At 43.9% G+C, this 16908-nt stretch overlaps 1 protein-coding gene across 3 annotated transcripts in view; it reads left to right on the top strand.

Annotated features, from left to right (window-relative positions):
* The window catches only part of ASXL2 (ASXL transcriptional regulator 2), a 221807-nt gene that overhangs the window by 97339 nt on the left and 107560 nt on the right, over window positions 1–16908 (top strand). For all 3 annotated transcript variants that reach the window (XM_074991522.1, XM_074991524.1, XM_074991523.1), the window contains one exon: window positions 7845–8004. In XM_074991522.1, the coding sequence (XP_074847623.1) occupies window positions 7845–8004 (160 nt within the window). The remainder of the gene's footprint in view (window positions 1–7844; window positions 8005–16908) is intronic.

Consider the following 16908-nt stretch of genomic DNA (forward strand, 5'->3'; position numbering starts at 1 on the left):
GGCCTCCGATGACTCTCTATCCACTGAGACAATATCTTGAAGTTTTAAGGATGGGTAGTTGCTCACTATGGTGAATGAGAGAAAATTAGTGGTCTGGACCTAACTTCAGGTGGGTTTGGGTGCTTCAGCTCTGCAGTTAGTGCCAGCATATTGTCCATTGTGATGTGTGGATGTTTGTGGTTCCAGTCATCTGTTCTATCTTAGTCATTCCAAGAAAGCATCTTGGGGTTTGGATTTTGTACTTTCTTCTTCCGAAGCCTAAAAGTAAAAGGAGGTCTGACCCAGAGATCTGCGAAAGTTGAACAAATGCAAAAAGAAGAGCGTTTTCCTGGTCACTCTGACTTTCATTAGCCATTCCTTGGATCATATTGGCTGTACACTGCCCTCAATATATTTTCGTGGTGCAATATATCAAAGCCATAGGAATTTCCTGTGTTTGGTCAGCCAATCCACTTACCATTTTACAGTCATGTCTGTGCCCCCATAAGTGTTTTACAAAATGCCTAGCAGTGGGTTATGAGGTATTGCTATACGTATTACTGAAATATGTTGAGAGAGGCTCACAGCTGGCCTTTCAATAGCAACAGTGGAGCAGCTATCATTGGCCTGACAGGTGTTAATGCCTGTTGAGAGGAATCCGCTATGCCAGGGGTTATCAGGGAAGGCACATACGCTGTGGGCAGCCTGATCTCTTCCCCCCCCATGCCCCTCCCTTCACAGCAAGGATCTTTCTAGAAGCTGGAAAAAAGCCTGGGATGGACCGTGGTATCATGGCCTCTCTTGTCCAACCTCTCCCTCCAGCCCCCATCTCAGCATCTGGAAGATCTCCTGGAAGACAGACTTGAAACTAGGGTGGGGGTTGGTCCCAGACTGGAAGGGAGTTCACTTGAAGTATTGAGAACTATCACTGCCTATAACATCTGTTAGGATCGGTGACTGGGTCAAATCCTGCATAGTTGGTTAAAGTTAGAGTTTAGACTTTCTTTTTATTTTTTGGATAGCCAATTTCGATTTTTGTGCTTGCTACTTATAATCACTTAACAGAGCTTGGTTGCAGTTCTTGAAGAATCTCAGGTCACGTTTCCAAGGACTGTTGTATGTGCACTACCTTCAGTCAGAGTGACAGACTAGTTAATGAGCTTGCACTGGCCAAGAGTTTTGAGCAGTGTAAGACAGTGTGTTTCTGTGGTGATGGGGCTGGTGCCTTCCTTTATATGATTCATGAGTGGCTTAGGGCACTCGTGCAATTTAGCTGGGTGTGGGGCTCCACGTACTGATGGCTGAGTGATCACAGCTCCTGGAGGGGCTTGCTGCTTGTAGCTGGCGTAGCTTTTAGAGGGACAAGTCAGTCTTGAGAGTAAAGGGGACTTAGTGGCTCGGTCTCAGCGTGTACTCTGAAAAGTCCCTTCAAATACTGGCCTCACAAGTACAGTTCGTAGGGGCAGTAACAGACTATACAACTGCCAGAGACTACTTTTCCCAGCACAGATTTAATATGACGGCTGGTCTGATTACTGAAATACAGTCAAATCCTCTCTCTGTTGTAGAATTCCTCAGTTAACCCTTGCCAACCAGTCTTGCCTTGCTGTAAATTGGAGACCTTTTTAAAATCAGTGGGTCCAGGTAACTTGCTTCCAAGAGTTTTAAAACCCAGCAGAGAAGCTGCTGGATCATGGAAGGTGATTTTGTTTTTCTGTAACTGGAGTGTTGGGGAATTTCTGGAAGGAAGTTGATGATGTGCCAGTTGGGATGAGCCTGGTATCTGTAGCCCCCCCTCATCCTGGCGCTGTTCACGCGCGTGGCACTGGAGCACCTGAGATACAGGACTTGGTGATTAACAATGAACCGAAGTAAGATAATTAATGCAAATCATTGTGGGTTTATGGGTAATAGGTCCTAATTTGATATATTTTTAATGAGATGACAGATTTGGTGGATAAAGCAGTAGAGTTGATGGACTATATAGATATATTTAAATTGATGCCATGCAACATATGAATTGAAAATTTAGATGAACATGAATTAACATGGCACACATTAAATGGATTAAAATTGGCTGTTAGGTCACAATGTAACTGTAAATGAGGAATGGTCATCAGGCAGGTGTTTCCACTGGCATCTGATTTTCTTTGCCCTGCGTGGTTGAACAGCTGATAGTGTGCAGATCAGACAAAAACTGGGGAGTGGTGAGTAACCAGGGTCACTGGTTAAGAGAAATCTTGATCAGTTGGGGTTTTGGCAAAATGGAACGGTCTCTAAAAGATCCACCTGACTTTCCACTAAGTTCCCCCTTTCACCCGTCTGTTCAGAGTGTTCAAATCAGGAATCCACACTCAAGATAACCAAACTGTACTTTATTAAATATAAGATAGGAATGATGAAAAAGGGGCTGAGAGAGGATGGAATAACTGGGTCTGGAAACTGCTAAACTCACAACAAACATACAGGGCGGGAGAAGGGAATTGGGGTCATACTTCTACCTTCTCTGGCCACACACTGTCTCGATGTTGATCAGGAACAAATGGATGGCAGCAGGAGGTCAGGCGGAATCCTATCTAAATACCCACCCTGACCCACCCACCCTAGTGCGTGGATGTTAACCCTGTCTAATAGAATGATTCGTCACTGCAGGTCACCACTTCCCTGATGTTACCTAGTCTAATCAGTAGACTGTCCCTTCAAGCTAGTGACCAGCCTTCTGAGAGAGCCTGTCACTCAGGGGAGCAGCGCTCACTGCACCCTCCCAGTGACCAGGCAAGAGAGAGAGCCCCGAGCTCTGTGCACGCTCTCTATGGATTGATTGATTGCGTAGCAACAATTTCTTGTTCTTTCTTTGTTTTTCCACCTTTCTCCTGAACAAGGAAGAAATCTCCTTCCAAATGGATGTTGCCCTGAAGTTAAAACAAAACAAGATGGCACACCTACACCTGAGTAACCAGTTTAACTATTGAGAGAAGATTTCACAAATTCACGTTAGTACTGGGGGCAAGCAAACACTGTTCATATTAATACTGCTAAACGTAAATGTGTATATCGAGGAACAAAGAATGCTGTCCCAAAACCGCATACAAAAGAGCTAGCGCAAACCTGGTATTCGTAAACAGGATAATCTTGAATAGGAACAGAGAGGTTATATTATATCTGTATTTGCACTAGGACCACTGCTGGCATTGTGCATCCGGTTGTAATGCCCACAATTCATGGAGGATGTTGATAAATGAGAGAGGATTCAGAGAAGAGCTACAAGTATGATTAAAGGGTGAGAAATATGCCTTGTAATGAGAAACTGCAGGAGTGCTGTGTGTTCCTTAACAAAGAGATAGTCATGGGTGATTTGAATACAGTCAGTCAGTAGCTACTTGGCAGAGAAGAATTTCATAATGGACTCTTCAAAAGTCATCTGCTAAACTGAACATAATCCATTGGCTGGAAGCTGGAGTGAGACAAATTTAGACTGGAAATAATGTGTACATTTTTAAAGGTGAGAGTAATTATTAAAACAATTTACCCAGGACTGTGGTGGGGTCTCCATCACTGGTTCTAACATCGAGTGTGTGTGTTTCTGAAATCTGCTCCAGAAATTATTATGGGCAAGTTCTCTTGCCTGTGCAATATAGAATGTTAGAAAAGATGCTTGCAATGGTCCCGTTCTGGCCCGTAGAATCTCTGAATCCCTGTTTGTTTCAGTTCATCTGAAACCTGTTCAGTCCTCCCCGGTTATCTCTCATGGTGATTCCTCTCCCATGTGTAGAAAATGCTGTGGTGTGCAGCCCATGTTTCATCTCAACTCAAGTGGGGAAGCAGGTGTAGGCCTGGCTTGACATAAGCATCTTGCCTCATTATTCAGCGGGTGTAAGGGGGAAGATGATTGGAGGCTTAAATGATAAATATGGGCATGACAAGTAGGATTCAGGATGTCTGTGCTAGTTAAGAGACTCAGCAGCACCTTGATGCTAGGGAATATAACAAGATAAACCTGGAGTGCAAAGATCAGGCTGTATGAGAACAGCACAATGACAGAACATGCTGTGCAGTATTGGTTATTGTGAAGACTGCCTAATTATTTCAGGTAACTTTAATGCTGGTGTTGGCTGTGGTGATTTTGCAAAGCATGGTATACTTGGAAACTATGGCGTAGGTCAAACCAATCTGACAGCATTCTTTGGTAGGATAACGAGCCTTGTGGATAAGGGAGAAGTGGTGGATATGGTATACCAAGACTTTAGTAAGGCATTTGATATGGTCTCACATGATATTCTTATCAATAAACTAGGCACATACAACTTAGATGGGGCTACTATAAGGTGGGTGCAAAACTAGCTGGCTAACCATACTCAGAGAGTAGTTATTAATGGTTCTCAATCCTGCTGGCAAGGTATAACAAATGGGGTTCTGCAGGGGTCTGTTTTAGGACCGGTTCTGTTCAATATCTTCATCAACCATGTAGATATTGGCTTAGAAAGTATTCTTATTAAGTTTGCAGATGATACCAAGCTGGGAGGGGTTGCAACTGCTTTGGAGGTTAGGGTCATAATTCAAAATGATCTGAACAAATGGGAGAAATGGTCTGAGGTAAACAGGATGAAGTTTAATAAAGACAAATGCAAAGTGCTCCACTTAGAAAGGCACAATCAGTTTGACACATGCAAAATGGGAAGTGACTGTCTAGGAAGGAGTACAGCAGAAAGGGATCTAGGGATTATAGTGGACCACAAGCTAAATATGAGTCAACAGTGTGATGCTGCTACAAAAAAAGCAAACCTGATTCTGGGATGCATTAACAGGTGTGTGGTGAGCAAGACACGAGAAGTCGTTCTCCTGCTCTACTCTACGTTGGTTAGGCCTCAGCTGGAGTATTGTGTCCAGTTCTGGGCACCGCACGCAGTTCAAGAGATGTGGAGAAATTGGAGAGTGTCCAGAAAAGAGCAACAAAAATGATCAGAGGACTAGAGAACGTGACCTATGAAGAAAGGCTGAAAGAATTGGGCTTGTTTAGTTTGGAAAAGAGAAGATTGAGGGGGTACATGATAGCAGTTTTCAGGTATCTTAAAGGGTGTCATAAGGAGGAGGGAGAAAACTTGTTCTTGGCCTCTGAGGATAAAACAAGAAGCAATGGGCTTAAACTGCAGCAAGGGAGGTTTAGGTTGGACATTAGGAAAAAGTTCCTAACTGTCAGGGTGGTTGAACAGTGGAATAAATTGCCTGGGGAGGTTGTGGAATCTCGATTTCCGGAGATATTTAAGAACAGTTTAGATAAATGTCTATCAGGTATGGTCTAGACAGTACTTGGTCCTGCCATGAGGGCAGGGGGCTGGACTTAATGACCTTTCAAGGTCCCTTTGATTCCATGATAGGTAAGACACAAACATCAGTAGCCTAATGAAATAGAGAATCCCCTTGATGTCAAGTGATAAGTGCCTGCTGAGCCCTTAGCTTGCCTGCTCTGAGTGGAAAAAGACCAAATGTGTGGCAGCTTGCAGCATGCTCCAGTGCAAACTCTACCAACTGCGAAATAATGCGGCTTTACTGTAAAGCAGACAAACGACTGGTTCTTGCTGCCACACATGACCCCAAATGTTCCTGGAATGCAGTCAAAGCTGTATATATTCCTACTTAATCTGTCTTGACAGTGCTGCCTAGTGCTGATGGTCAGTCTCTTATGTTATCTTGCACTGTCATCCATCATTGATGTGTACATTTTAGAGAACAACTTAATTATTTACTATTTCCGATGAGTTGCTGGATATTTCAGCTGGAAATTTCAAACATGAAAAATCTCCTCATTGATAAACTTCCTGAATTTTTTCATCTCTGGCTTCAAGAAATCATACCACAATATCTGATAGATGCCAACATAATGGCTATTGAGAAGCATACAGGCCCAAAGAATGTCTGCAGTAATTATTGTGACATCTCTTTGCTATCCACTGCTGACAAGACTTTAGCATGGATCTTCCTGCAATTGTGTTTGACTCAAATCATCTACCACATCTAATCATGGTGCAGTTTTCGTGCACAGTGGAGCACTATTGATGCAATTTTCGTCATTCGACACTTACAGGAAAAATGTTGCGAAAAGATGTTGACAGTAGTAAAAATCCACAGCGGCAGAACTACCAACTTGTTGGAAGTAACTAGCATCCTTGTGGCAAACCAGGCCAAACCAAATGACGAGCCTCACTAGAGGGTAGTCTGTGCGTGGTGGAGAGCAGCATCCCCCGGCCTTGCCATCCATGAGTCTGCGTGGAGACAGGACTTGGTCTGTGAGGCTGTTGTTCCGGTAGCTTTCATCAGCATGAAGACGCACATGCACCCACATGCGCATACTGTGATGATACAGTGAGTTTGACCTTTGTTTTACACTTCTGTATCAAGCTCTGTCAATGCATTATTGGTCATTAGGGAGTTGATCCAAAGCCCACTGAAGTCCTTTGGACTCTTTCCACTAACTTAGTGGGCTTTGGGTCAGGCCCCTTGTCTTTTTCACAAATAGAACTTCCTCCCTTACCCAAGCAGTTAGACTTTCAACTTAAAATATGTGCTTGCTGTCAAACTTAGAAACCCTAATCTGCCCTTCAAACCTTTAACCTTCTTGCATTTGTGTTAGCCCCTCGGCACTCCAGTCAGGGACCAGCCCCCTTTCTTCTAGCTACTGCATAAACACAATGCAGAAATAGTTTCTGCTCCTAAGACTTTCCGCGTGAGTCTAAGACAAGAGACAGCAGGTGGCGAGCACAAGGAGATGATATGCTAATACTGGGGAGTCTCTTTTAATAAGCATCACTGTGGAAGAGTTTTGAGGGGGGATTTAAGGGAGGACAATGATGTGCCTTTGTGGATATTTGAGGTACTTCTGCCAAGTGGGAGAGGCAGGCTGGGCAATGACATGGAAGGTGGTTGTTTTAAAAATCAAAGTGGACTGTGAAGACTGGCTGGCATCAGTGTTTGATCCAGGGTGGGCATTGACATCTGGGTAGGTAGGAATATGGATTTAAAAATAAAATAAAAAAAAAAGTCTGATGCAAGTGACCCCTTTTCCCCCTGAAAAAAGTGAAAGAATTGTGCTAAACTCCTTACCTTAATTACTCTCTCTGGCTCCTCTGCTAGCCTCTTTTCATTAGGACCTGTTTGGACTCTAAGCTCCTCAGGGGAAGGGGTAATACCATCTTCCTAGTGCTTGTAAAGCACTGTGCAGACTTTGAGGTATATAAATAACAAAATGGTTATACTGCATGGTTGTAGTCTGCTGCTGTTTAGAGATGCAAGAAGACTTATTATCCCATACAAGGTGCTTTCAAAAAGTTAAGGAACAGCCCCTTTCTGAGGAGTTCACAGTCTAAGATCAGGTACAGCAGTTGTGGAGCAGGAGCACAGCCCATGAGGAACATGTTGAAGAAGACATGTTAAATCTTGAAGGCAGGTGCTGTGCACGTGAGCTCAGAAAGGGGAGTGTGGGAGGAGGGGCAAAGATAAAGAAGGTGAAGAGTGGCCGTGATCTTGGTGAGCAGTGAGGGCAGGTGGGGATGTTGGAATGAGACCATGGCAGGTACAGGAGAAATGGAAGAGCAACAGGAAAACTTTAAGGGGTGATAAGATGAACATAACATGCAAGACAGAGGGGTTGAGTGGCAGCATTTTGTATGTGATGTTGTAGGGCAATGTGGGTGTGTGGGAGTCAGACGAGGATGGTCTCTGATGTCACTCAACTGCATAGAAGAAACCATCGTCTGTGCTTAGTGAATAATACAAAAAGCCTTCTCCTTTTGATGTTTTCGTTTCGCATGAAATGTGTATGGACTTGGAGTAGGCAGAGTCGATGTGACGTATCTTTCTTTCCTTTGTAGAAGGATGTTGCAGACGGATTAAAAGAGCTGTCTGATGGCTCTGAAGACAGCAGTGATGCACAGTCAGACTCTCAGAGCTTGGAGAACAGCAGCAGTAGCAGCAGTAGCAGCGATGGTGGCAGTAACAAAGAAAGGAAGAAAAGCAGATGGAAAAAGAGAGGTAATTTGCCCCTTCAGAAGAGATATTGCCATGTGCTAGGCCTAAAAGGGTCTGCAGAAAGCTCTGAGATTCTTATGGCTCATAAACTAAGTATATAAAATGATTGGAGATACACATTTCCTGGAACTGGATGGGACCTTGGGAGATTATCTAGTCCAGTCCCCTGCCCTTATGGCAGGACCAGGCACCATCCTTGACATGTATTTGCCTGAATCCCTCAATGGCCTCCTCAAGGACTGAACTCACAACGCTGGGTTTAACAGGCCAATGCTCAAACCACTGAGCTATTCTTCCCCCCGTTGGTTGCTAAGGAAAACTTATGACAAGTGTGCTTCCCCCTCTTTTCCTGGTGGAGCTCCCTAAATGAAGGAATGCCTCTTGCATCTTGCACTGTGCTCAATAAATCCTTCCCTGGAAAGGCACCTGCAGGTAGCAGTTTGTTTGGAGGCTCCATTGTGAGCCCTAGGCCTGTAGGTTTGTACTACAAACACACAACACAGCAGTCATACACCTTCCCCAGTGCAAGCAGACATCAACTTTCCTCCCCTATCCTGTGTATGCGGGAAGACCATGCCTCTAAATTCTGGCCTCGCTGGGTGAGATGGGGGAATTCCAGCTGCTGGTGAGCAATGGTAATGCAGGTGAGTAGTCGTGGTGCTGAAAATCTCGGGCTGACCTTCAGGCTTGCTCGCCAGTCCAGAAGTTATTTGGACTGGTCCTGCTGGAGTGTCACAGGTATGAAGAGCTATTCAACCGAGCTGTAAACCCTGCATCTAACAGCATCCCCTTCATGTTGCTCCATTCCCCTCTCACCAGCACCCATGTGCAGGGTTTTTCTCTTGTCATGTCCCATGATACTGAAAGCTTGGCTATTGCCTAATTTATGATGTGTTCAGTTTTTTGTTGAATATTGATTTATGTACCTCATCAGATATTACATATACAGAATACTGTCCTTTTCTCTCCCAGTGAAGTCCAAGGGGTCACTGGAGTCCACTCCTGTTGCTATGACAAGCAATACTGTTTCCAATGTCAAGAGCAGCTACAATGGCTCAATGAAGGTAAGTGGAGGAAATATCATGTTTCATCATCTGTTTTCTCCTGATCCTGATATTTTCTCCACTTCATGGAGCCATTGCAGCTCCTGCTGGGTAGTGGAACCCGCCATGTTATGGAATCAGAAGTAGCTGAGACATATTGTCAGGGAGTCTGGAGCTCTCCTCCAGGCTGAGGACCCGGTGTCCCAAGCACTGTACCAACATTTGGTAAATGACACACTCTGCCCCAAAGAGGCTGCAGTCTAAATCTGTGAGATGGGGACCAGAAGGAGGTTTGGGGGATGATGTTAACAAAAATAAGAGACTTGTTTAGCTCAGGAAAGCTGTATGCAGTTCTCAGGCAATGGGCATTTTTCTCACAACTACCCACCTGCCTGTCTTCAGGCAAGCTGGTCCTGTTTAGTGGTGTGGACCAAGAGTCTGTCCTATTCCCCCAAATAATTCTGCCTCTCAACTTTCTTTGGCCAACAGTGTTAGTAACATGGGGTAAGGATGGCTTTGAAAGAGAGCTTTCCATCAGTCTGTTTAAACAGGGTTTTGATTTCTCTTTGCTGTTCATATCCAACACCTCGTTTCCCCCTCTTTTTTCCCTTTTTTGAGTAGGGGTGCTCGTGGTGGTGGAGTGGGTTGGACTAGATGGCATCTAGAGGTGTCTTCCAACTCTAATCTTCTAAGATACTGTATTGACCAATAAGGTTTAGGGATGGTGGTTAAGCAGAATGCAACTCTGTATTGTGTATTAAGAAGGTACGAGACATGTTTCTTCAGTGTGGACACGCTGTGCAACTGAGAGGCCAAAGACAGCTCTTAGTTTGCTTGCGTCAGAGCAGGGGTCAGTAGCCCCCAGCATGGATGCCAAGAATGGCATGCCAGCCGATTTTCATCAGCACACGAGCCAGGAGTTTAGCCCCACCCCTCCTGCAGCAGGAGGGTTGTTTAGCAGGCTTCCTGCTTCTGATGTACTTAACATTTTGCTGTTTTTGAGTTTTTGGCTAGCTGTCCCTCAGGCTCCTTTTTGGCTTTTCTTATTATGTTTTTGCACTTAACAGAATTTATGCTCCTTTCTATTTTCCTAACTGGTATTTAACTTCCACTTTTTAAACAATGCCTTTTTATATTTCACTGCTTCTACCTGGTGGTTGTACCATGGTGGCACTTTTTTGGTACTCTTACTCTGGTTTTTTTTAATTTGGGGGTATACATTAAAGTGGGGCATCTATTACTGGTAACTTTAAAATCCTTGCAAGCTGCATGGGAACTTTTTTCATTTTTTGCACTGTGCCTTTTTGTTTAACTAACCTCCTCATTTTTGTGTAGTTTCCCTTTCTGAAATTAATTGCCACAGTGTTGGGTTGCTGAGGTGCTTTATCCACCACAGGGATATTGAATTTTATTATATTATGGTCGCTGGTTTCAAGCATTCCAGTTATATTTACCTCTTGGACCAGATTCTGTGCTCCTCTTAAAACTAAATCAAGAATTGCATCTCCCTAGGTCACTTTACTAGCAGGCTTCATATAGCCCTGGCCTTAGTGATAGTCCTGCCCCCTGGTTAAGGCTCAACCAATGAACAGAGGGTTCTAGAATTTAAATCACAGCTTCCAACTGCCAGCCGCAGTACATAGTCCTTCAAGCAAACAGCTCAGCACGTGGGTTTCCAAACAAACAGACAAATATGAGCTCAGCACATGGTATCTTTAATGCAACCAACAAGTAACCCCCAGCGCACACAGTGCAGACAGCCACTTACCTCAAGGGGCCCATAATTGCTGCTCCTTCACCTGGAGAACTCCCACGTGAAACTCCCTGTTAGCTGCTTCTGTTAGCTCAGTTCCGTGGTCGCAGAGGTGACACAGGTGATCAAAGGGAGGGAATACAAATGTCTGAGCAAAGGCTGAAGGAAATGGCTATGTTTTAGTTTGGAAAAGAGGAGAATATTTGGGAGGAGGGACCTGATAATAATCTGCCAATAGTTGAAAGGCTGCCATAAAAAGATGGAGAAGAGTTGTTCTCTTTTGCCGCATAGGGCATGGCAAGAGGCAGTGGGGTCAAAATACAGCAGAGCAGATTTAGATTTAATCCCAGGATAAAGTTTTCAGCTAACAGTAGGTCTATAGAACAGAGTGCCCAGAATGGTCATGGAACCTCCGTCACTGGAGACTTTCAGAAAGAGGCTGGATCGCCTTGAGTTTTGGGTGGCTTAGACACAACAAGTCCTGCATCTTGGCAGGATTTAGGCTGAGATGACCCTTGTGGCTTCTAACCCTGTGATTCAAAGGTACATTATACTACAATATGTGTTTATTTCTGGCAGTATGTAGACAGGTGGTGTGTCTAGCCTATATATGGACAAAACCAAAAAGGGAACAAGGGGTGTGTGGTGTGTGTGTTGGGTTCAGTGTCAGCCGGAGATGCAAGTCCTAGTGAGTATGACAGGGATTGATGTCAGCCAGGGGAGTGAGTCCGTAGGGCTTGTGGGGCGCGCTATGGTGTCGGCTGGGGGAAGAGGTTCCATGTGGCTGGGGTTGAGTACAATATGGCTTGTGGATGTTGGCTGGGTATGCTGTCACCCAGTAGGGTGGGCTGTAGGAGGTGACTAGGTAGGGTGTTGGTAGAGGCAATGGAGTCTCTCCACTTGGGCCAAGGGTAGGCTCTTGTGTCGTGTAAGGGGCATGCATTAGACAGCAGTTCCCTGTGGTGGCCGTGTTTGATGCCTCGTTTGCCCTTTGGGAGTGTCTCCCTCCACCTGCGCTTGGCCAGGATATGCTTAGTTCTGTCTGGGGTGTAGGTGGGCGAGCTCAGGTGTAGCGAGCAGGGTGGACAGTAATACCAGAGAGTCTTCTTAACATTTCCCTCCATTACCCCATCCCTGTCTTTCTGCAGTCAAGCATATTGCCTAGTCCCCTTTGCCATTTGTGTGCCAGTTGGAACAAAGTCTGGACGTGGTGTGAGAATCAAGCGGGTGGGTTTATTACTCGGTGCTGGCAGAGTGCCACTTCGCTTATTAGGCTCAGTGGACACTGTGAAGCAGTTGGTTAAAATTGATTGATTATATAGGATGTCCGTGGGCAAAGAGAAGCAACTGGAGGCTGTAGCAGCAAGACAAAATGAGCACAGTAAACCAATAATCTGACAGGTTACACAAATTAATCCTCCCGTAGCTCGAATAAAGTTTATCTAATACCTAGATACTACTACTTAGCGGTTTAATTAAACAGTACATGCATGGAGTTCCAATAATGAGTTTCCAGAGAGGCATGATCCCGTGATGCATATCTAAGGATTTAAAGCAGCATGAGCAAAAGTAAGTGACAAGCTTACTGAGTTTGTTAACTTTATATTTCTGAGAGTCCAGGTCGACAACAGTGGGAGTTGTTTGGGGAGAGAGGGTGTTCTTCTAGCCTAGTTCTGAGACTTGAACGCAGCTGCTGCTAGGCTGGCACTCTCTCTCACACTTTAAGGCACTGTTTCTGTTAGTGGCTTTGTTGAGGTCTGTAGTGTATGATAAAGGGCAGAGACAGCAGATTTTCGCTAACACTGACTGCCTGTGAATCACAATATATGTTATGAGACATTAGGCCTTATACCAGACTATGAAATTTAGGAATGATGAAAAGGGGATCTTTTCATAAATCGTAATAGGCATTGGAAACTTTTACCCTACAGTGCTCTACCAAATGGATAGTTGCTTCTGAGTGAACGCATATGCCTACAGCAGTACAGCTGGAAATTAGTTCTGTGTAAGAAGACTTACATTGAAAAAAATAAAATAAAATGAAGTTACTTGTCCAAGGATGAAAAGTTAGCGGTCAGTGGAGTTTGCAGCTTGGTCAGCACAAGGTAAATTTTGAGGAAACTTGGGGGCACAAGCCCATTTTTGTCTTTTATATCATGAAGGGTGCAACAAGGCCTGAGTACTGTCTAGCAAAGTAACACAAATGTGATTTATGATCTCCATGGACTGCCCAGTTCATCTGGAACAATGCAGCTGTCTGCCTTTTAATGACCATGCCCATGGAACAGGAGCTTGCTTCTGAAGAAATGGGATGATGACAAACTGTAGCATCTTCATCAGTCTCTAAATTTTGTTCTTCTAATGTGAAGATGTCTTTCTACTCCAAAAGAGTCCAGCATCAACAGACTAAAGTGATGGTGGGGAAACTTATAAAGCAAACGTATAAGAATAGCCAGACTGGGTCAGGCCAAAGGTCCATCTAGCCCAGTGTCCTGTCTTTTGACAGTGATCAGTGCCAGGTGCTTCAAAGCAAATGAACAGAGTAGGTAATCATCAAGTGATCATCCCATCATTCACTCCCAGCTCCAAGGCATTTTTGTTAGATGTTCATGGACTGGGGGGGCATAGGCGCCTAGATCCATGAACCTACGCACAGCAATAAATATTTTAAGGTCAGTCAGTAAAAACATTGATAACTGATGCTCCCTGCCTGAAGGCATCTGGGTGTAATAAGATGAAATGAAACTTCAGTATTTACAGGGTAGATGCCCAGAAATTGTAATAAATGAAAATGGGAAATACCTCTTATCAGGGCTGATCCCTTGCCTCTGACACTCCAAATGCCAGAAGTGGGGCCCCGCAAAAACCTTAATATCTTGCCTTTATAGGACGCACTTAAAGTTCCCTAAGGTCACAGATTCCCTATGTCTGGGGGTAGTGCCTCCCCCACCAAGTGAAAAAGCTGCCCTTAAAACCCAAGAAGGCACACGTGGATATTTCCCTGTGGATATTTCCCTGTGAACCCCAAGCTTCACCCCTCCCTAAGGAGAGAAGCGGGAAGAACAATAGAAGAAATAAGATGTGATCTGATAGCTGACCCTTTGATCTAGGTATGAAAAATACACAGATCTTCCTTAGGACACAGGAATCAAATTATTACCTTAAAGTAATTTATTAACAAAACAAAAGATAAACTATATCAGGAAGGTGGTGTAGCATACTTGGTTGCTCAATGTAATGTAATCAAAGCAAGTAAAATCATCAAGGTTACAGTGCCTAGAATTACTTCATTGGGATTCAGCTTAGAAGTTACAGACTACCGGGGGATGGCGGGGGAGGGAGGAAGGAAGGAATATATCAACCAGCCTGAGAAGTCCCACATAAAATCCAAAATAAGAATAACCTGATTTGTCTGTCTAAACATTTCTTTTCTACTTACATATCTATGTGCTGATTATTATGTGGTCAGGGTATTTACTGGAATTAAGCATATTGGTCTTTCCTGGCTCCAGCTGCAGAACAGACTCCTCAGCCTGCAGCTGTTTCCATTCAAAAAGGATTCCTGTCTCACCATTGGCTCATGTGGCGCTTCCCACAGAGATCCCCTTCTCTGTGGGTTTAACTCTTTACAGGCATTCATCATGACACCTCTGGACTCTCGTCCACCAAAAGACTTCAAGACTGCTTCTGATGTTGGATGCCTCAAGACAGAGCATTCCAGGCACATGTACCCACTGTGGAAAAGGCCCTGTCTTCTACCCTGTGTGTGACTCAAGATGGCTAACGCTGCAGTGTCTCCCATTTTTGTCTGCTGCTGGGACAGAATGCAAAGATGTTCCAGCAACTCTTGAGTTCCCCAAAGGGTCTTGGTCTGAGAAGAGATTGCGGACAGCTGTTCCCTTTTAACTTACTGCTGCACTATTGTTGCAGGAAGTCTGACCCCAAGAGCTTGGACCGAGAACCTGTCATATGATGTGTCAGATGGGAATCAAACTCCAGCAATGTTGTTGAGCAGCTTCATCTCTCTGTATTCTGGCTTCTCTTCATGTAAAATGGGGGTAACATTTACCTACCTGCCGGGATTGACTGGAAGCTAATGTTTGTCGAACACTTTGAAAATGAAATGTACTACAGAAATATCAAGTATTTATTGCTCATTTTACACTGAGTGCCTTTTGCAAGAATTGGTTTGTAGATTTGTTCTGTTTTGCTTGTTGACCAGGCCCTGTCTACATTGGAGAGATTTCCTGTGTACTAGCTTTATGCTGATCTGAGAGAGTTCTCCTGTTAACGTAATTAAGCAGCTCCCAAGGAGCATTGGTGGCTGTCGGTGGGAGAGGGTTTCTTGCTGATATAACGCTGCCAATGCCAGGACCTCTCTGTGTAACTTACCTCACTTGGGGAGTGTTTTTGCACCCCTGAGCAACACACATTAAACTGACAGAGCTTTTAGCCTAAGTGATTCAGGATTTTAGAGTCCTGTATGAAAACGTGGTGCACACCTCTCATGTTTTCCTAATGAGCATGTAACCTGATGAATTTACAGTGACCCTAGAAATACTAATTGTGAGGTGATGCCTGAGGATAACCCTCAATACCTTTCATATCTTTTACCTGAAAGTGCGGTACAAGCATTAGTTCAATCCCCTGACATCTTTGGGAGGTGTACATGTTCTTATTTGAGTAATTTAGCAATAATCTGATTTGGCCAGTCACCAATAAGCGTGTAAAAAGAGACAGTTAAGCAGAAAGTTCAGAGGATTTGGATGTCCAGTGTGTCATTTTAAAATCAAGTGCCGTGACTTCTGGGATTAAATTGATCATTTTTTCCCCCTCCCTCCTGAATATTGTGATGTGACTGTCGATGCGGCAACACCAAGGGGAGGATATTGTGAATGAAACCGTAAAGAGAACTGTGCCTTGAGAACTAGTTTACCACTGTCAATGGAATTATGGGTCTTAACTTTATAAAAGCTTGGTGCTCAACTGGTGGCAATGTAGACCACTTGCAAACATTTAAACTGCAGTGTCTTCTAGACCAGCTCTGAGTAGTGCTGTATGATTCTGGTAAAAATGTCAGCAAACTGGCTTCATCCTCTCTGGGCGAGTATTCCCAAGACTGAGTCCGTCAATGGAGTATTGTGGTAGTGGTGCCACAGGGAATGATGTTAATAAAGATGCCAGTTCAGACACAGCCCTGGGGTCAAGGTGTGGCAGAAGACTTTGGAGAAAGGTGTAAGGTGTATGACATGTTACCAATTCCCTAGCCAACACACTGGAGACCATGTGCTGTTACAAGTTACAACATGATCTTACAATGCCTCTTGTTTGTAAATGTTTGCACATTACCACAAAGCGGGTCTTTGCCCATGAAAGCTATGCTTCAAAATATCTGTTAGTCTAAGGTGCCACAGGACTTCTTGATGTTTTTGAAGCTACAGACTAACTCGGCCACCTCTCTGAATTTTGTAAGAAATACTAGAGAGCATCTAGGTCAGAGCATGCAAGTCATTAACTCCAGAGCTAATACCAGACACATTAAAACACTGAAGGAATTTTTATTATAGTTTAATATCTTTAGAGTTATTTTTAAACAGAACAAGCAGACGTAGAAACTGAATATATGTGCTTTTTTTTGCTGCTGTAGCAGAGCACAGCAGCAATATGCAGTGAGTTTCTTTCTCTCATATGCCTCTTCTACAGGACATGGGTTGTGTGATTGCCACATTTTCTGATATAATTTTATTGTAAAGGTTGAGTGCTAGATTCACTCACTGCAGCTTCCCCAGTTTGAGAGTGCCTTTAAAATGCTTAGTAGGAAGTAAGTCTGTCTGTGAAAAGGGGGAAAACGTTTACACTTTCAACCTTAATTCTAATTTTCATACCAATTTCCTGGATATTAAATGTAATTTTTAAATGTCATTAAGTGGCAGTGACATAAAACCAATGGAGTGTAGAATAGGAAAAATAAGATAGAACAAGAGGAGGTTTGTTTCAAGGCTAAACTTGACACCCATATCTCTTGGGCATTGATATGATCACATGGGTCTGTGTTTTTCACTGTACTTAGTTTTAAATTTTGTCTTTGCCTTCAGGGCTTTGCACAATTCG

This window comes from Carettochelys insculpta, chromosome 3 (assembly GCF_033958435.1).
Source record: "Carettochelys insculpta isolate YL-2023 chromosome 3, ASM3395843v1, whole genome shotgun sequence".
NCBI classification, from domain to species: domain Eukaryota; kingdom Metazoa; phylum Chordata; order Testudines; family Carettochelyidae; genus Carettochelys; species Carettochelys insculpta.